At 48.0% G+C, this 19440-nt stretch overlaps 1 protein-coding gene across 5 annotated transcripts in view; it reads right to left on the minus strand.

Moving 5' to 3' along the window:
• Nucleotides 1-19440, minus strand: part of dip2a (disco-interacting protein 2 homolog A) — a 68797-nt gene that overhangs the window by 1932 nt on the left and 47425 nt on the right. For 2 of the 5 annotated variants that reach the window (XM_076040385.1, XM_076040388.1), the window contains 34 exons: nt 19101-19238; nt 18429-18470; nt 15496-15615; nt 13807-14004; nt 13617-13708; nt 13175-13285; nt 12313-12436; nt 12081-12190; nt 11818-11920; nt 11180-11244; nt 10692-10785; nt 10121-10240; nt 9824-9938; nt 9005-9144; nt 8471-8607; nt 8117-8197; nt 7337-7464; nt 7110-7224; nt 6379-6580; nt 6164-6264; nt 5732-5812; nt 5435-5552; nt 5202-5323; nt 4982-5093; nt 4783-4892; nt 4215-4345; nt 3954-4122; nt 3278-3448; nt 2803-2832; nt 1299-1360; nt 1014-1071; nt 840-914; nt 572-746; nt 124-247 (listed from right to left, as the gene is read on the minus strand). In XM_076040385.1, the coding sequence (XP_075896500.1) occupies nt 124-247; nt 572-746; nt 840-914; nt 1014-1071; nt 1299-1360; nt 2803-2832; nt 3278-3448; nt 3954-4122; nt 4215-4345; nt 4783-4892; nt 4982-5093; nt 5202-5323; nt 5435-5552; nt 5732-5812; nt 6164-6264; nt 6379-6580; nt 7110-7224; nt 7337-7464; nt 8117-8197; nt 8471-8607; nt 9005-9144; nt 9824-9938; nt 10121-10240; nt 10692-10785; nt 11180-11244; nt 11818-11920; nt 12081-12190; nt 12313-12436; nt 13175-13285; nt 13617-13708; nt 13807-14004; nt 15496-15615; nt 18429-18470; nt 19101-19238 (3874 nt within the window). The remainder of the gene's footprint in view (nt 1-123; nt 248-571; nt 747-839; nt 915-1013; nt 1072-1298; nt 1361-2802; nt 2833-3277; nt 3449-3953; nt 4123-4214; nt 4346-4782; nt 4893-4981; nt 5094-5201; nt 5324-5434; nt 5553-5731; nt 5813-6163; nt 6265-6378; nt 6581-7109; nt 7225-7336; nt 7465-8116; nt 8198-8470; nt 8608-9004; nt 9145-9823; nt 9939-10120; nt 10241-10691; nt 10786-11179; nt 11245-11817; nt 11921-12080; nt 12191-12312; nt 12437-13174; nt 13286-13616; nt 13709-13806; nt 14005-15495; nt 15616-18428; nt 18471-19100; nt 19239-19440) is intronic. The other 3 variants (XM_076040387.1, XM_076040386.1, XM_076040389.1) reach the window with 3 other exon arrangements.

A 19440-nucleotide genomic window follows, 5' to 3' on the forward strand; every position in this document is an offset into this window, starting at 1 on the left:
GTTGGTTGACGGATGGGAGGGGGGGGAGGAGGAGGAGGAGGAGGGGATGAAAAGTTAGTGTTAAGACCCCGACAACTGGTTTGCACATGTGAACAGCGGCAGGCGCTGGTGCGGGTTCCTCACCACTCAGCGATGCTCTTGTGGGAGCGGATGACGGAGGTCTCGATGTCGATGGGATGGTACCTCATTCCTCTGAGTTCCAGCGTCTCGTCCAGAGAGCCCACCACATAGAGGGCGTCGTGGCGCTCTGAGAGAGAAGGAAGGAGGAGGAAGAAAATGTACAGCGGGTTTAAAACTCCATGTCTGATAGGCTGTAAGAGTATTCCCGCCTTAATAGACGACTCATTTCACATCAGGGTTTCACATCAAAGCAGGGATTCTGAGATCAAATCTGACATTCTGTCGGACTTGTTCTCCGCCGACCGGACCGTATTAATCAGGGCCATTTGAGGAGAGAGAGGCGGTGTCAGGCAGCTACTGCTGAGGTGAAGGTCAGGCATAGTATGTTGATGCAACAAACCTCTTATCGGTTCAAAAACAAACAAAAAAAATCACATTTTTGCCTTCTCACCTCCGCTGGCATCCGTCAGCTCGGTGCGCCGCAGGAAGCCCAGGTAGCCGGTCCTCGCCCACACAGTCTGGGTGTCGCCGAAGCTCAGCTTGGTGCTGAAGTGGTCGGCGTGCAGCGCCTCCTCCCCGTACACGGTGTAGTAGCCGGTGGCGTTGTGAGGGCTGCTCACCCACACCTGGACATGCAAGACGACACGCACGGCCTGTTGAAAGCCGACCTGGAGGCCTGGCAGCAGTCTGTGTCTGTGTCTGTGTTGATGCAGCATTACCTCCCCCAAGTGGGAGTCACCCAGGGGTCCCTTTGTCTCCGTGTTGGCAATGATGACCTTCACTCCCGGAAGAATCTACCAAAAAAAAACAAAAAAACAAATAGCATAGAGTGGCGTCAGTGACGAACACAGTTGTGACTGTGGCGCTTGAGGAGGACGTCGACACCGTCGCACCTTTCCAGACTCCATCAGCGGCAGGCTGTGAGGAGACCCCCTCTCCACCAGGCGGACCCTGAGGTATGACATGTTAACACGTGAAAGCTTACAACAACAACAATATTGCAATTATGTCGTAAACAAAACAAGTGAATTAACTGAGACACGTTTCACATAAAACATATTTAGTCACTTGAAATGTTTTCTTTGCTGCATAATTCCACACATCTTGACTGGTAGAGTATATACACACACGCACACACGAAAAATATATATATATGGGGGGGAAAAAATTCTAATGACCTGTCGTGTCTTAGAGCTCTCATGTCTACGTAGACCGTGGTGGGGTCTGGTCCGGCTGTGCCCTGGGAGAAAAATTAACAGCAGGGTGATTATTAAAGGTCTTTTTCTTCCTTTCTTTCTTTCTTTCTTTTTTTTTTTTTTTTGAAAAGGGTTTTAGGAACAGTGACGCTGCATTTGGCCTGGATGGATGGGAAGGTGGGAGCTGACTTTGAGACGACTGTTGACATTAGCAGAGAAGGGAGGGAGGGTGCAACAGCAGCCAGAAGCCAACCAGGCAGCCAGGCTACAGAAGCTAACACAGCTAACACAGCTAAACCACAAGACACTGTGAGGCTCCAAAGAGTTCAACCTCCGGGTGGAAGGAAAGTTTTCAGACGCTACCGCCGGTTATAAAGACACCTGCAGCGCAAAAATGTTCACAATGCAGTTCCATTCTCGCCAGCGCAACCGCTGGTTTCAAATTAATGTTTGCAGCTTTTCGCTACATCGGTGGAACTGTGGGATCTGTTGGCAGTCGCGCCGCACCGCATTGTTTCGTCACTCCGTCAGCCGTTCACAGCCAGAGCACAGGCTAGCCATTAATTAGCTGCTACATGGAGGGAGCTCGGTGAAAATGAGCTGGCATGTCACTCGCTAAGCAGAACTTTCAGCAAAAAAAAAAAAAAGCGAGTGTCGGATACTTTCACGATCAATAATGCAAAATATGGAACAAGTTTTTTTTTTCTTACAAGTATTTAGGCACCTATGTGGACGCTTGCTCTATCATGGAGTGTACACGTTGATTACGTTTGTGGTAAAATAAAACAACGTATTTATTTCCTTAGGGCAAACTAAATACGAACAAAGGCTATTTGCTGCAACTAACAAAAAAAAAAAACTTCAACTTCAACATAAAACTTAAAATACACTTTTCTTTAAATGTGGAAACTACAGTTGGTCATTACATTGAATTTAGTGGGTGACTGGTGTAAAAAAAAAAAACAGTGCGGTAGAGCAGGCTAGCATTGTGTGAAGTATTGCACTGGACAGCCTTGTGTCATATCTTAACAAGATAAAGGGATAAAAAGGAAGGAAGAGCAGTTACAGCTATTCCTGGAAGAACAAGTGAATCAGCAAGAGAAAGAGGAAATGATAGGAAGAAAAACAGTAGAAAAAAAAATGTATCTACAATGCCAGCTCATGACATCGTCGCGTAGCAGAGCGGGACATCTAACACACACACACACACACACATACACACACACACACACACATGATGAAGCCGCTCGGGACGGGGGAGACTCGGCTAAGGTTGAGCTGATGCTCGTTTAAAACATGAACCGGATACAGATCAGTCAATTGGGGTAAAGCATGTTTTAAAGTCATGCACGCTCGCGCGCACACTACTCGCCACACTTTGACACACTCGCCACACTTTGACACACTCGCCACACAGTGACACTCTCGCACAGACACTGCCAGCAGAAGCCCCGCGAGCAACAGCAACCTCTTGTCCCACAGTTACCTGCTCAGCCAGTTTGCCTAGCCTGTTGGGCTGATGGGACAGGGCAGGACAAATCAATACAGATATATATGTTGACATATGTGAACACGCACGCACAGATACACGCGCGCACACGCACACAAATTCAACAGGAACAGGAAGCTATAAATGGACATAGAAACGATGAAGTCTGATTACGAAAAAAAAAAAAATCCAGACTGAATTAAAACTAAAGGGAATATAAAATATTTCTGCCAGTATCAAGCTTTCACTCCACATTATGTTCATCCGATCAGACTGTTGTTGTTGTTGTTGTTGTTGAGCCTTTTCTTCCCAGCCTGCATACGTGGCTGGCAGCAGATGAGCTCATTTAAAAACAAAAGATAAAGAGTTCTCATTTTCATCGGGGTGAAAAAAGTAGCAAAGGGCGAGGTATTTCTGACCCTCTCCCCTACGCGTTCCCCCCCGTTGACCTTTGACCCCCGCCGGCACTCACCTGCAAGCAAACGGCCACGTTCACCCTGCAGCCGAACGTGGTGCTGACGGCGCGCGGCGACAGGCCCAGGTCTTTGAAGATCTTGGAGAAGGACTGGGTGAGCGTGATGCGCGGCCTCTCCTCCGCCACCACCATGCACGTGCGCACGCAGGACAGGTTGACGTTGCGCAGCTGTGGGAGGGGAAAGAGGAGTGGGAGGTGTTGGAATCCAAGGGGAAAAAAAACCCCAAAAAACGCCACTGAAACTTTTTTTGACCCTTCAGTGAGGTTGAGTTTAGAGTTCCAGTGTGTAAAATGTGGTCTGATTTATAATTTTTATATTGGTAAAAGCTTAATATATTGCCCAGTAATATATTGATAAGAGTATACTCACAGTACAATAAAAGTAGTCTGGTTTTCCTACCCACAGAAAGGTTCTTCTTTATATAAAAGAATATACATAGATCAGGGGTTTTGCTCCTAGTTAGCTGAAATCTTGCACCTCCATATTTCTAAGGAAGCCTGTTGTGGACAATCCAGTCCGTCTGACAACGCGTTTTGTATTTAGGGGTAAACCCTTGTGTCCTCAAATAAACCAAGGTATCCAGGCCGCTGCAATCTGAAATCTGACCACTAGATGGCAGAATTGGTAGAATTCTGGCAGAATTTTACACACTGTGCCTTGCGACCTACTGACCCGCAGCGCCTCGGTCTGTGAGCCCAGGCCCTTGGTGCACATCTCCATGACCGAGTACGAGCAGAAGGTGACGCGCACTTTGTACTGGCTGACCGCCGTCAGCCACACCGACACGTTGCTCTCCAGCTCCAGCGGCGGCACCAGGATGGACTGGTGGCCCGAGTACACGCTGAAAGCAGAGGCAGCGCGTGAGAAATGCAATCAAGTTATGATTTTTTTTCCTCCCCCGACCCATTCGCGTGCTGGGAGATGCTGGTTTACCTGCACAGGCACCAGAGAGCCAGGCCCAGGCCGCAGTACGGGTCCAGGCAGATGGCGATCTGCCGGGAGGGGTAGAGCTCACACTGCAGCTTGATGGAGCGACACAAGGCACTGGTGGCAGCGTGAGACATCTGGGGAAGTAGGCGGGTAGTTATATATTAACTAGTAGTTACATATATATATGTAGTTACACTTCTTTAAATGTACCATATTCTATGCAGACTATAGACATGCATTTTAAAAAAGTATACTCTTGAATGCCAGGTGGGGGAAAAGAAAGCACATTTAGCCGTCTGTTTACAGCTTCCAGCAAAAAAAATCTTCTAAACTGATTATTAGCTGGACCCTCCCCATGTATGGATGGCAAAGGGGGTGTCTGAGGGCACTTTGTGACATCACAAAGGGACTGTTTCCAACACTAAAAGCAAAAAAAAAAAAAAAAAGAGTAAAGAATCGACTTTTCTCATTTGTGGTGAGTTGATTGGCAGGCTGGTGCTGGAAAACACTGCTAATGTGTGATTAGCATAAAACGGACTCTTAAAAACTAACAACAGTGAGTTGAACGTACCTTGACCCCTGCCAGGATGCCCGTTGTGGACACGCTGAAGTCCAGGTAAGCCAGCATCTCCGGCGTCGGTGGCTTGTACATCTGGGGACTCTTCTTCCTGGGGAGGTCGTCTGAAGGACGAGCAGAGGAGCAGAGCGGCGCGTTTAAAACCGCTGGCAGAAGAATTGGCAGAAGGCGTCTCTCTACGCTGGCACCTCACCTGTGTCCAGCACCATGGGCCAGCTCTTGATGTCCACGGCGGCAGCGGCCTCTTTGGATCTCAGCAGCTTCATGATGGCCTGAGTGGTCAGGATGCACACCGACTTGCTGACCTTTAACGCAAAGATAGCAAAAATGAAACGTAAAAACAACACACCAGCTGTTATAAGACACGCACCCACCCGCATGCAAAGCAAAGCAAAACCAACTGAAAAAGTTACCTCGACGATCATCTTGACTGTGGGCAGAGTGGTTGCCAGGTTCTGAGGGTGCGGCGGCCTGACTGTGACCGGCACGCAGCCGGCGTACAGGCAGCCGTAGAAGGTGGCGATCAGGTCGACTCCTGCGAAACAAACAGTGATATTTAGGCCGGGAAAATACGTAACTCGTGCGATCCGGACAAATACACCTATTTGAAAGGTGCTGAATTTAAAGTGGCAATGTTGCATCGTACCGGGCGGATAGACAAGCGCCACGTGGTCCCCGGTGTTGAGGCGTCCCATCAGTGCGGCGGCCACGCGCTCGGCCCGCTTGTGCAGCTGCAAACAGGACGCAGTGCTGGCCACCGTACCCTGGGGGCGAAAGACAGAAGACACATGGAACTATCAACACCATGCTCTGCTGACATTCACGGATGATTAGAACACTCAGTTTCCTCCCTGCTAGGCCTGTGAGTAATAAAAGATAAGGCTTTTGTTTGCATGAATGAAGTGAACTCATGATCAGCTGCATCATTCACTACGTGCGGTACCTTTGCGTTGAGCACGAGGAACAGAGGATGGTCCGGAGTGGCCTGGGCTCTCCACTGCAGCACGTCTTGTATGTACAAGAACTGCAAGGAAGGAGGAAACGACAGGTTGAGGGTTAACACGCAGCTGCGCTCACAGGTTTAACGCAAAGACCTTGATTCAATTGAGAGTTGAGAGTCTGTGAAGAACAAGGGAAAGAGAAATACGTGCAGGTTGGTAGTCATAAAACCTGAATCTCAATGGTTAATTTGCGGGAAGTCAGACTTCATAATACATTTCAGCTTCACAATTGCTTTTTTGAACACAGTTTCAGCTCTTACTAAAAGTCTGACTTAGCTACCTACCACTTCAAACACTGTTTCATAGGGCAAACCACAAAACTGTCCCATGAGAAAAGATCATCTCGAGCCGACATGACGACGCACTCTACATGCCTGTTCGTTGTCCTCCAGCTGCGCCACGTCTCTGCCGCAGGCCTGTGCAATTCTCTTCCCGGCCACCAGGTTTCCCACTATCATGGACGCCGGGCCGACCTCTGTTCAATCACCGACACATCGGCAGCAGTTAGGAGGCGACACACTCGCGCCGACGACGTTCCCACATTCGGGGCCTTTGGCCCAGTGCATTGTGGGTGGCGGGGTGGTCTCACCTGGCTGCTTTTGTCTGGGCTTGGGCAGGTTGGTGACGCACGTGTGCGGGCACATGAGGACGTTGCAGGGGTGCAGGGCGCCTTCCAGGAAGCGCTGCTTGGTCTCCGATATGTGGATGCCGCCCAGGGGAGCTTTGGGCAGCGTGTTGGCTGGCACCAGAGCCAAACAGTACACGCCCACCTGGTGGATGCTGTCTATGGCCTGAAGCAATTCAAAACAAACCTGGCAATTAACAACTTTGGAAACTGTTTGCAGTGAAGAGAGTTCATTTGTCATCCTACAAAAAAGAAAAACACACGACCAGTCAAACTATTTGGAGACAGCCTATGAATCTAATGTCTTTTCTTTTGACATTGCATTTTCTCACTGAAGGCATCAAAACTATGTATGAACACACATGGAATTACGTAGGAAACAATAAATGTGTAAAATAACTCACATGTAAATTCTTCAAAATAGTTATTAGTTATTTAACATGTTTTTCTTTGCCACATATTTACATATATCTTGCTCATATATTTGATGTCTTCAGTATCTGCAGTATAGAAAGTTGTAAAGATTAAAAAAAAAATTGCATGAGAGGGTGTGCCCACACTTTTGACTGGCAGTGTGAGTCTCCAAGACTTTGTTTTGATATCGGTGATTTCCGTTCCTTTCATGGACTCTACAAAGTCTGTGCAAACTCAAGTAAGTGAACAGAGAGCACGAGGTCAATCACGGCTTATTGCACCTGCAGGACGCGGCTCATCCACTGGAAGCTGTCTTCCTCGGAGGCGTCGGGCCTCTGCTCCGCCACCACCACGATCCTCTCGTCGCGCAGCACCGACACAGAAAACACAGCGATCCTGAACAGAGCAGCGTCCAGGAAAAAAAAGGCAGTTACGGCCGAGTCCGGAACGAGTCCGGGACGAGTCCGGGACGGTGGGGCGAGTGTCAACAGCTGCTGTTTGCCTTTACCTCCCCCTGTACACAAACTTCATGGGTTCCACCGCCAGCGCCGTGGCAACCACGTCGTCGGCGTTGTGTCTCCGCCCGCTGACCACCATCAGCCCGTCCATCTTACCCACGACAAACACCAGGCTGTCCTGACGGGACACACACGGCACAAAACACTCAACGCTGACACGCTTTCAGACAGAAAAGAGGTTTGTGACGTTTTGTAAAAAGTAGCATCAGGATCAGAAAAACTCCGCTACTGGGCCAGTTACTGATTCCCATCATGACTGGGCGATTTAAGGTTGAAAACACTTTTGCCGTTAAAATGAAATGCTGAAGCCAACCACTCGTGACAAATGGCCTCGGCTTGAGAGGGTTCAGGCACCTGGCAGCAAAGCCTCGTGCAGCCACTTTGCGTCCCTGAACTGTCCCCTGTCTCTGGCTCAGGGAAAAAAAACAACAAAAAAACATCACCATCCACCCATAGATGATTACCGTGGCAACGTCACCCTCCAATTTTGGTGCCACTGCGGTTCATACCGCTTTCGAAAAAGTTGAAGTGGAACACTTTGTTGCTGTAAACCAAGGACACTTTAATTTGAGTGTCTCTGGAGGTTCAGGAAGGAATTTCTTTTTTGTAATTATGTGACTTTAGTTTCAATGGTGCCGCAGCAGAAGCGGTACAAACTTCCCTGCATGGACAGATGTAGCTATAGAAGCCTGGTTTTTCATCAGATAAGCCGATGCTTCGTATGAACAAAGTACAACTTCGGAAAGCTGAGACATTCAGGTGAAACTTACTGGCCCCACAAACCCCAGTAATGAGGTTCTGGTGAAGGGTCTGTCACTGATGGGCACGCCTGCTGGTGATACTGGTATGGTCTGCAAAAAACCCACACAACAAAGAGACACTTACGCAACTGTAATTGATATAATTTATTAGGGAGGAAAAAGCTATTCCAACTGTCAATGTGGTAATGTCAAAGGTTAAAAAACAAAAAGTAAAAAAAAAAAAATTATTCATGGTATATTTCAAGCAATCCAATATTGTTATGAAGCAAGTACTGGGAAATAGAAGGACCTCATTAATATTATTAATGGGAAAGTAAATGTGAGCATTTATAAAAATAAAAATAAAACTCTGAAGCTGCTCACCTCAAAGACGTTCTTGGTCATGCCGGGGAGGCCGTAGTAAGCGACGCCGGTGCTACTGGAGCTCACGCAGATCTCCCCGACCTCGTCGGTCTGGCAGAGGTACGGGGTCCCCTCCGCTCGCACCACACACACCACAGCTGGGGACGCACCACACACAGTTACCGTTACCATCGTATAGAGTAATCCAAGATGCATCCACCAAAGCAAACACAATCCATAAGTTTGTCTGTAAAAGTTTGAACTCTGATTTCATCTATAAGTGCTGTCCATTGACCAATATTATTATGTTCTCCCTATCTTGTCGGAATGTCACCGTTCAACTGTAAAGCAAAATCAAAAGTGGAACAATTCGAAACCCATTTTAAAGATGTGAACCCACAAAGGAAGTTAAATTACCTGATTTGCAAAATTTAAATGAAAAATTAAATAAAGTCTGACTGTCTCTGTTCTCTGTTGAAGCGTGGTGACTGCATGACGGAAATGTTTGGCATGCTGCTCCTCAGCGGCGGTCAAGTACAGTGATGGTAAATGTACCTCCAGGCATGACCTGACCGACGTCCTGCACAGTGAGAACGGAGAGCTTCTCCTCGGTGTCCACTCGGATCACACTGTGACTCAGGCCCCCCATGGACAGCACCGCCTTCCCTGGAGGGGGAACGGGCATTTCTGGAGGCCTGAAGGACACAAAGGCAGACGACGGGGCATTGCAACAATCCTGAGATGCTTCTCTGTTCTTGTCTGGATCCAAACAGCACCAAAATCCCACTTGCACTGTTCAGCCTGCAGTGCAACAGTAGCCGCGTTTCCATTACGGTTTTTCGCAAAATGAATTAAAATAATGAATTCTAAAATTTTGACAAAGTACAATTGCGATTTGCAGTTGTTTCCATTGAACGGTGTGAAGTGCATAAGACGTAACTCATGTACAAAACATTTTGTGATCAGTCTGCATTTCGATGTTGTTTGTTGTCAAGTGATTGAGTGATTGTTATATTTTTCTCTTTGATGACTTGTAAAAAATATTCCGTCTCCTCCTCCGTCCAAACGTAACACGCTATTTTCACTTGAAGTGAACTGGTCACGTGATTCCATAGGTCCAGTGATGTGAAAAATGCGAGAGAAAAGAAAGTGTTTCCATGACACTTTGGGATGTACCTCTATATTGAGAAGTCTGAAAAACCACCTCATGTGAACGTCAAAACCTTTTAGCCATAATTGAGAGGTTTTTCCAAGTGTAGGTGTTTCCATTACCAGTTTTTTTATAGCGATATTTAGGTTTTGCGCAATTCCAGGGGTCATGGAAATGCAGCTTGTGAAGCTCTGCCTGTATGAGGTGCAGTAACAAAGACTCACCTCCGGATGGCAACAGTCATGGCTTCAGAGGAGCTGGCACATGGGCAAATAACCTCTGGTCGCAGCCCACGTGCCTGGAACACGTTGAGGAAAGCATCGCAGGACGATATCGACCCTGTGTTGGCACGGGCACACGCACGCGCACGCGCACGCACACGCACACACACACACACACACACACACACACAGCGCACAGATTACAACACAAACAAAGCGAATCAGGATCATCTGCTGCAGCTCCAGGCTGTTTCTATGGGTGCTTTGCATTGACAGTGCCAGCCCAGCAGGTGGACTCACATGGATTGGCTCCGTCGGCTACGATGAGCATGCGCAGGGACGCCAGGCTGATGTCCCTCTGGTCCTTCTGGGCCAGCAGAGACCAGTGCATGTCCCTCGACTTCACCACCGCCACCCGCGCTGCATGGTTGGCCGGCCATGAGGTCAGACAGACGGAGATAGTCAGGTAGTGAACAGTTAGTGGAGTTATGACGTAATGTGGATTCCATAAGCTTTAATCAGAATCAGAAAAACTTTATTATCGGTCGTAACAGAAAATGGTCTTTTGACGTGGCCCACATAAAACCAGCGATACATTGATTTCTCTGAAAAAACACAAGTACACGATTTAAACAGAGACATTTTGAGATTAAAAAAAAGAATAAATAGACAACATCAAAGTCGTGTTAAAAAGTTAATGGCAAGGGGTATGAAGGAATTAATTACATCATATGGGCACTAAAAAAAAAATACCTCCAATTAGAAAAACCTTGGCTCAACATTGCTGTAGGTAAAAATTTATGGCATATTTGCATGTGATTAAACTTTTTTTTTTTTTTTGCGAGGGTTATGATGAGGCACAAACACCCACCTTTGTATGCATGAACCTTCTGTATCCAGGAGAGAGGGTTGACCTTCATCAGGGAGTACGGAATGCTGATCACATGCATCCGATTCACGACACTCTGCCGTGAGGTGAGAGAAGAGACGGGCGGCAAACATCACACGGTGTCAGGGGTGGGGGGTGGGGGGTGGGGAGGGCGATCGTGAGAATCGCGCCACCGCAGGCGAGTTGAGTCATGAGCGCGTTTTGATCATTCGCCGTTTAAGTGGCAGCGTGTTTGCGAGAATTTCGTATAAAACTCGTAACAGGTCGAGCAACGGGTGGGAAGAAGGAGAGCTGTTTATGGAAGCTGAGCAGAGGAGATGACACCCCCGTCAAGACTCCATCATTTTAAACATAGTCATTCACAAGCAGCTGAAACTCCACAGAGAAAGAAGTCCGTCATCTCATACCGAACTTTAAATATCAGGAGCGTTTGTTGGCACAATTCCCCGGCTCGTTACAACAGCACCTACCGTGAGGACGCCGTGCCAAAGCCCCGCCTCTCTCTTGAAGTCCAGGACGTTGGTGATAGTCTCGCCTGTCAATCAAATCAGGTAGATTTTGGGAAGATTAGACAAGAACTGAGGTGTCTTATGGGGCATTTTACCCAAACAGTCAATCATCCTGTGAGCGCATCTGACTCACAACTGCGCAATGTGGTGACGGAGACGGCAAACTGAATGAATAAAGGTTAAGAACTGTGTCCATGAAACACATCTGTAGAGTCTCTCAAGGGGCGATGGAGGGGGGCGGGGCTTATTCAATTATTCAGAACAAAACTGGGACACCAGAGGACGTGTTGCCTCGGTGTTTCATTACAGGCTACCTCAGCCGGGTCTGATGAACAGACACACATTCAGCTTTTATCACAACAGTCTGTAATTAACAAAAAAAAGGAGGTAAAAGACCTTTGTATGAATTTGATTGATCGCGTCTACTGCAGATAAATATGGAACTAACAACTTGGCAATCCCATTAGGTCTCCACATCATTCCTAAACTGGCTGTCATTTCCTTGGCAGCCGGCTTCGGCTTTTCAACACATTCTAAATAGGCGCTCTGGACAGAGGAGGTGCGGCTTGCGTGGCTCATGTGACTCAAGCGTCCTTCACCTTCTGTGTAGCCGCAGGCTTGTGTGAGGGCGTGGCAGTGAGTCAGCATGGCTGTGTGGGACACCGTGATCCCCATGGTGCTTCCCTCCTTGCTGGTTTTATACTAAGAAACAGACACACACACAGACAAAAAAACACTTCATACTTTAAGATGATGACGAGGAGAAAACATACTTTTCCATTTTAATTGTTATTTGATTTCGCAATATGGTGATACTGGCAACATGCAAAAAAAGTCAACAATGAACCAGAACTGCTCTCACCTCTATGTAGGCGATGTCATTAGTGGCGTCTCTGATGAGCGGATGCCAGTCTTTTGGAGGCTTCACAACGTGTTTCCCATCTGTCACGAACCACAGCAAGCGCGGCCAGCCTGCAGAGACGGAGACGCTTCCAGTCAGCCGGTCGAGACGAAGCAAAAAAAAGAAAAAAAAGAGCAAAAACCAACTCAAGGCAAACACAGCCGACATGCAGGCGGAACGGACCGGCGTGTACCTTTGAACGTCGCCACCTCGCCCGTCTGCGCTTTCGGCAGGCCTTTCTGACAGGCGTCGGTGGTCAGAGCCAGCGTGACGCTGCAGCTGCCCAACAGGAAGCCAATCTGTTGACTTCCTGCGTCCTGGTGCGGCAGAGAGGACGAGAAGCACTTTTAACGTTGGAAGAGTTTGGCGGATAAACTGGTAAGAAGAGCCCAGTTTGGGTGGGCGGGGCTCCGAGAAGAAAGACGCTCTGAGGGGAATGTGGGAATTGCAATAAGAAAAAAACAACCTAGAACATTCTGAATCAAAGCAACAGCACGTCAGCAAGCAGGAGCGACGCCCACGTGTGATTAGAAAGCGAACCGCCGAAGATTAAAGCCAGAATGTCTCAGAGATGAAGACCGTGCGTGATTTGACACGAGCTCGCGCTCAAATTTGATTTTTGGGGAGGGAAAGGGAGGGGGGGGGCACAAAAAGGGCGTAGGAGGCCAGACTGACTCGACAGCCCAGTTGGCCCCTGATCTAATATTTTGACTGAATACACACATCATTTCACACCACTCAAATCCCATTAATTACAGAGCGGCATCTGCAAACAGCATGCACCATGAAAAGCAATCAGGAACAGGCATTAATATTCACAAAGTGTCGCTGGCGCGATGAGATGGTTGTGCAGGGAGGTGTAATGCACTGTGACAGTATAGAGCGAGAACACTCGAGGATAATTAGGCCCCGGCGGTTTTTAAATAGAAAGTCGAAAGTTAGGAAATATAGTCCCGGAGTCTTAGGCCTAAGGGTCAAATGTCCAGCAGGGGTCACTGCCGCTCCACAGTGATTCCCAGCAAGTCAAGATTTGTTGATTGGGAGTCATTTTTTACCTTTCTGGTAAGGGGAACTTCGATGGGCACTGGCACCAACTCTGCCAGGAGGCAGCCGTAAAAGGCCACCATGAACATCACCGGGTCGTTGTTGGGGAAAACAAGTGCGACCTGCAGGCACAATAAACAGATACAACAGGTCACGGAACGCCGCCGAGTCGAAAAAACACGACAGGGTGAGAAGTGGAGAGAGGAGAGGCCCGACGAGCAGCGCCGTCAAGACCTTAAGGTGAAGACAAACATTTACTTTTCCTCACGAGTAATTATGTGGCGCGGCTGTTTTTTGTGACGACAGACACGTGCAAAAATAACCGGCTTCAGCTGCGTTAACCGCCGGGTCATTTGCGACTGCGGGCAGGATTCACAGACTTGAGCTTATTCCAGCGCTGCCATCGCTAAACACCGTTTTGTAGGACGGGACCTTTTTCATCTCCAGACTCACTCTGTCTCCAGGTATGAGCAGCGGCTCATTTCTGCTGCTCAGCTTGTTCAGGAGGGTGTAGGCCAGTTTCTGACTCCGTGTCCACAGTTTACCTGCAAACGATGGAAACACACGTGTTCAATGTCGCACCCCGAGACCTGGTCAGTGTGAAAGGGGACGGAGCCGATCCTTCCCCCGGGCCGGTACCCACCGTAGGTGAGCGTGTAGACGGGCTTGCCGGCATTGTCGAGCGCGGTCAGACAGGGGCTCTTGGGTTGAGTGGTGCCCCACCGCTGCAGGGCTGCTGGCAAGGAGGGAGGCCACTTGTTGGCCAACCCGAGACGCTCCCCTTCCAGCGGGCTCATCTGTTGGCCTTCGGGCTTCGGCTGGTTAGGGTCCGGCTCCTGGACTGAAAAGACCGGAAACAAGTGATGTTATTAAAACAGCAATATTGTTCAGAGTAATAGGGTTAGTTCCTGGTGCTACCAGAGCACCAAAGTCATTTGAAGACAGGCAACGGAAAAGAAATGAACTACAGGCAGGGGAGGACAATTGATGAGGTCTCAAAATTCCCAACGCGTTTGAGTGAACGAAGGCACAAAGTGGGCGGATGTGAATTCACACTCTCAAAGATCGCCTCTGATTGCAATATCAGTAAGACATTTGCATCCACGAGCTAGTTAGCATCCCTAGCTGCAGTGGTGCTTTTAACTGGTAATTGCCTTTAGCACGTGTATTTCTATAATTCGCTGTTGCAACACAATTGTAGTAGGAGAGAAGTGAGTAAAACAATAATAATAATACGTTTCTGGAAGGTGTAAAATGGCAGAGCACAATTTAGGAGCAAACTAACCGTGTTAAATGACTGCACGATGCAATCAATGTTATTAAAGACGGCAATTTGGAACACAGCTATCGAGTTTGCCGGATAAGATTCTGTCTGGGGCTCCGATTTTTCGGAGAACCCTCGGGAGCTTGTCATTAAAAGGAACAAGCCTGCCTCCTCGTCCTCTACAGTGCCTCCACCTTTTTGATTCAACTCCCATCTCTCCATCTGCTCCCTTGACTCTCCTGGACCCTCTGATAAGTGGATTTCCATGCCGTCTACCCTCTCCCCCTCATCCCCACCAGCACCAGCACCACTCCACAAAGATGCCCCTGCCAAATGAAATAGCTCCGTCCGTAATGGATGGATGCAGTCGAGCCCGCTGCCATTTTCACTTTGCGCGTGTTCCGGCTGGAGCCAGTTCGCCACGCCGCCGCTCCCTCCCGTGCCCCAGTTGACCAATGGTGCAATTTACCTGCCGAGGTATTATTACACCCGCCGCTTGTACGTTTTCACGTTGTTTATTCAGCCTGGCAGAGAACCGCCCAAACCCTCCGCTGGGCTGCCTGGAATGGAGGAAGCGGTTCCACAGAGCTGCTGGCCCACGGCGTGTGTGTGTGTGTGTGTGTGTGTGTGTGTGTGTGTGTGTGTGTGTGTGTGTGTGTGTGTGTTTTGTTTATGGACACACCGTTTCCTGACCACTCCCTTACGCACCTGGTGGTCTCTCCTACAACTAGGGGCCAAAATAGGAACCCGCAGATTCAAAAGTGTGCCCTGGCTGTTTATATACATGAGGCATAGCGATGTCAGAGTGGCACTTCCAGTCTCACCTGCAACCAGAACTTGACAAATAACTGGTGCAGAGGCTGGAAATAAAAAATGCCTCGGTGCTGATGGGGCTGTCGCGAGCAAAAGCACAGGCGTGTTTCAGCTGGATTCTGCTCTACGTCTCCGATCAGTATGCTGATCACACACACACACTCACATACACACACCGGGAAACGGGAGAGACTCTTCTCTCATGATTTCTTGATTTAATGCAAGCAAAGCAATGCAGTTCCAGGCCAGGCTCACCATCCAAAAGCTCCTCGAAGTCGTCGACAAAGAACTCTCGCAGCGGCGGCCGCTTCGGTCTCTTCAGGGTGTTGAGCAGCTGCTGGATTTTCGAGGAGACGCGACTGTTGACGGGAACGCCTGGATAATGAGATGACAAAGCGTGAAGCAGGAAAAAGGGTGGCGAGGCGAGGGAGGTGGGTGGAAAGTTTTTTGGCAGGCGGCAGAGTTCGATGGAGACAGATGAGATCGGACACACAAGAGAGAGGAGGTCGGGTTGGGTGGGGGGTGGGGGGAGTCAGAGCGATGCTCTGGTGACACATTGAGGACAGTCAGCTGCCAATCACACTCGCGCCGAGACAACCTGGAGGTCTTCGACACTCACCTGTAGCTCAAGGGTTACTGTCTTTGGGCTATTCTAAAATGACAAGAGAACCCTGCAGGGCGAAGTCAGTAAATGAGGAGCCGCCTCGCCTGCTGCCTAGCAACAAAGATATCCTCTCTGCGATAAGTGATTCACTGGGTGTCTCGGAAAAAGAACGGGGAAAAAAAGAAAAGATGTCTGTTTCTCGAACGCTCTGCAAAACGTGGGAGGCGGGAATCAGCGGAACCATATTGAAGACAGAACGTGTGAGAGATGTTTTGTTTTTTTCACCGCAATTATGTCAAAGATCACTGACTGGAAATCTAAATGTAAACAAAGAGCATAAAAAACTAGATTTACATAAAAACAAAGACACCTAAACGAGTCGGAATGGGGAGCGAAAAAGGAAGAAAGATAAACAACATCAGGGTTAATTTCCCTTTCATTTTGAATAATGCGGATTAATATCAAGGCCAGGCATGGTTATCATCCATATGACCACGGCTCAGTTTGGGACGGCTGGTGTCTCAGACAGCCACAGGAGACGGAGGCCACAGCTGGGCGCCGCCTCCGCCCCATCTACCTCGCTATAATAAGCCACACACTCTGCCTCCCTGTCTGCTGGGAGTAGACACGCGCAGGGGTCGGCTCCTCGTCTGCTGGGCCACAATTAGGAAGCTCCCACACACACTCAGGGGCACATCTGAGGGGCCTGAACTAAAATCCATCCACCTCCATTCCTGACAGCCAACCGGTATGGAGCAGCCATCGACCAATGAAGCTATTATCACAGCAGCAGAAAACTACACCAAGTTACAACAACACCCACAAGTCTTAGGAGTGTCGCTAACAGTTGTAACTGTGCGACTGTGTAATTGTAGTCCATCCTTTACATATTGTAAAGTCACAGTGCGTGCATTAAATATTGTTCATTCAAGATACCAATCTTTTACATGCATTTGCATGGTTATGAGAGCACAGAGCTCTGGGCTATTATGACATAAATGATATCAAATTGTCAAGTTAAGAAAACCCACATTAACCTATCACGCCATCACACTGTCATTCATTCATCAAGGGCCTTAAGTTTGACATCGGTGTCTTTGAACACCGTCAGACATTCTTTGGAAATGGTGATAAAGATCAAGGCTGTGTTTTTTTGTATCAAAACACATACAGTTTTTATTCAAATAAAAATATCAATGAACTTAAAATAAAAATGTTAACTTCCCCGCTTTATATATACTATATATCCCAGCAATTTCCTTCACTGACGACGTGCTAATGAAGCCTCATTCATACCAGAGGAAACATTCCATTTCCCAGCAAACCCTTTGGCGCCGCAGAGATGTTTACAGCGCGAGTAAATTTGGGACCAACCCAAAATAAACAGCAGCGCGCAATATTTGTAATCATGTGGGATCGTGCCACTGGCTCAATATTTTTTTCCCTTTCCTACTGTGTGTTTTGTTTTTTTTTGTTTTTTTTTTTGTTAAATCAGATTTAGTCAACAATGGAGCTCAGTCACACAGCAATATTAACCATGGGGCTTCTCTCTAAACAAACCAACCCTATCAGCTAGATGTGAACACATTTCTGGTTTTGGTGGTTTCATCATTGAAACGCCTGCCGCGTGCTTGTATCTTAATAAAACAAACATCCAGGTTTCAGTATCTGAGTACGCAGGATGGAAAAGCTACCGTGTGGCCTGTTTTCAATACCCAAACCTATGTCTCTGCTGTTGCTTAAATGTGGGGGGAAAAAAAGTCAGACGCCCCCCTTTAAGCAAATAGTTGTTTTTTTTCTGAAAACGCAAAAACATTTGCTGTTCTGTCGTTTATGCACATTGTCTTTCCACCAGCGATCTTTCTCTCTGTGATCTGTGGCTACGTTTCAGCGAGTTTCTGCTTTTTTAAACACGCTGTGTTTCAGGTGTTTTTCTTCTTCCGCATTCAAGGAGTTAACTTGCGGCGCCACTCCAGGCCTGGCATAAGTACTACACCGTTTTTCAGTCGTTTCCAGCGTATCCGTGTAAACAGCGATTTTCTTTTTCAATACGGCTTCGTGTAAATGGGTTGTTTTTTTTTCCAAGAGACAACATTTTCGAAAATGTGTGGTTTCAAAAAAATCAGTGTGTAAACTCCTGTGTCTGTGTCTGTCTGTGTGTGTGTGTGTGTGTGTGTAACTGAGCATTGTGAGAAATAAGCTGACAAGTGCCTCACTGGGACGGCAGACGCCCGTGTGTCAATATGCAAACCAGTCACAGCGCTCACTTAAGGAGTTGAGCACATCACAGAAACTGCCCTCTCGCACAAAACACAATGAGCTGCAGAGCACACAAACACAGCAGGTCAGACGGAGCAGAGAGTTACAAACATTAGCGCCTTCGAAACGCACTTGTGTTATATCACGAACAACAAACACGCACTCTCACACATTCTTATCACACAAACGACTTGAGTTCAATATGGCTTTGCAGTCCTCCACCTGACCGCACGGGCAAAACTCACAAACACACGCGGAATACTCACACAACAGAGTGCACAAAAAGCCCACTGCCACATGAGTTAAAGGGAGCAGTTATAAATACCATCGTTTAAACTGAGGGATCCTTCACAAGTCCACTCACTGCCTGGAGGAGAGACACATCAGGAGGTGAATAAAACAGACCCGGATCATCCGCGGTTGGTGTAGCGGCACAGCGACAAGGACAGCTTTAGTAACTTTTTAGTTTTGTTTTTTTTTTTTTTCAAAAGAAGCAGGAGTTTAAAAATATGTTAAAGAGTGTTTCAGTCTTAAGCAGAATGCAAACCAAATGCGGAATGGTTTAAGCAGGTATGTGCAGCGACAGTTAAGACAAAATATGCGTTGTTAATGAGGATGGGTGGATTGATGGATGCATGGATGCATGGATGGATGGATGGATGGATGGATGGATGGATGGATGTTCGTACTACGTTAATTTATCGTTTTCCAAAAATAAGAACAAGGTTCACTGTATCAAACTACTGTATGCTTCTAAAGTGTCTTGGACACAGAGGATCAAAGCCTGAGGTCTGAAGGTTATTTTTTCATTGGGGAAGAAATGTTTTAGGGCTCCAGTGGCCACATGGTAGGGAGGGTCAGTCCGTCAGCAGCCTGTGCCAGTCGGGACGGGCAGGCTGACCAAAGGGAGGAAGAGGGACAGACAGCAGGAGTGGACAGGGGTGGAAAAAGATAGAGAGAGAGACAGTGTTTTAGTGATGTGAGCAAAGAAACTCACCATCTGCGGTCTCCATGACACCCGTTTGGTGGTTGTAGGCCCGGGAGACGCCTCGCACCGAGGCCACCTGGGGCCGCTCCGCGTGGCGCGACGGGCGCTCCGACAGCCCCGTCACATCGGGGGGCGCTGAGTGGTTATCTGCGGCGAGCGGGGTGGGGTGGGGTGGGGGTGGGTTTAAACATCTTCATCCGTTTATGTATGAACTAATATGACAGCTAGGATTTGACGTGGAGAGTAATCTAAAATTTCTGCAACGCTTTAAGAGTCTTCGTCTTCAGGACGGATGCACCTCACACTTCAGTGAGCTGCTCTTCTAAAGGATGTTTGTCATTTTGCGGAG

This window comes from Nelusetta ayraudi, unplaced genomic scaffold (assembly GCF_046127955.1).
Source record: "Nelusetta ayraudi isolate G7.1 ecotype Tasmania unplaced genomic scaffold, CSIRO-AGI_Nayr_v1 ptg000060l, whole genome shotgun sequence".
Classification (NCBI taxonomy): Eukaryota; Metazoa; Chordata; class Actinopteri; order Tetraodontiformes; family Monacanthidae; genus Nelusetta; species Nelusetta ayraudi.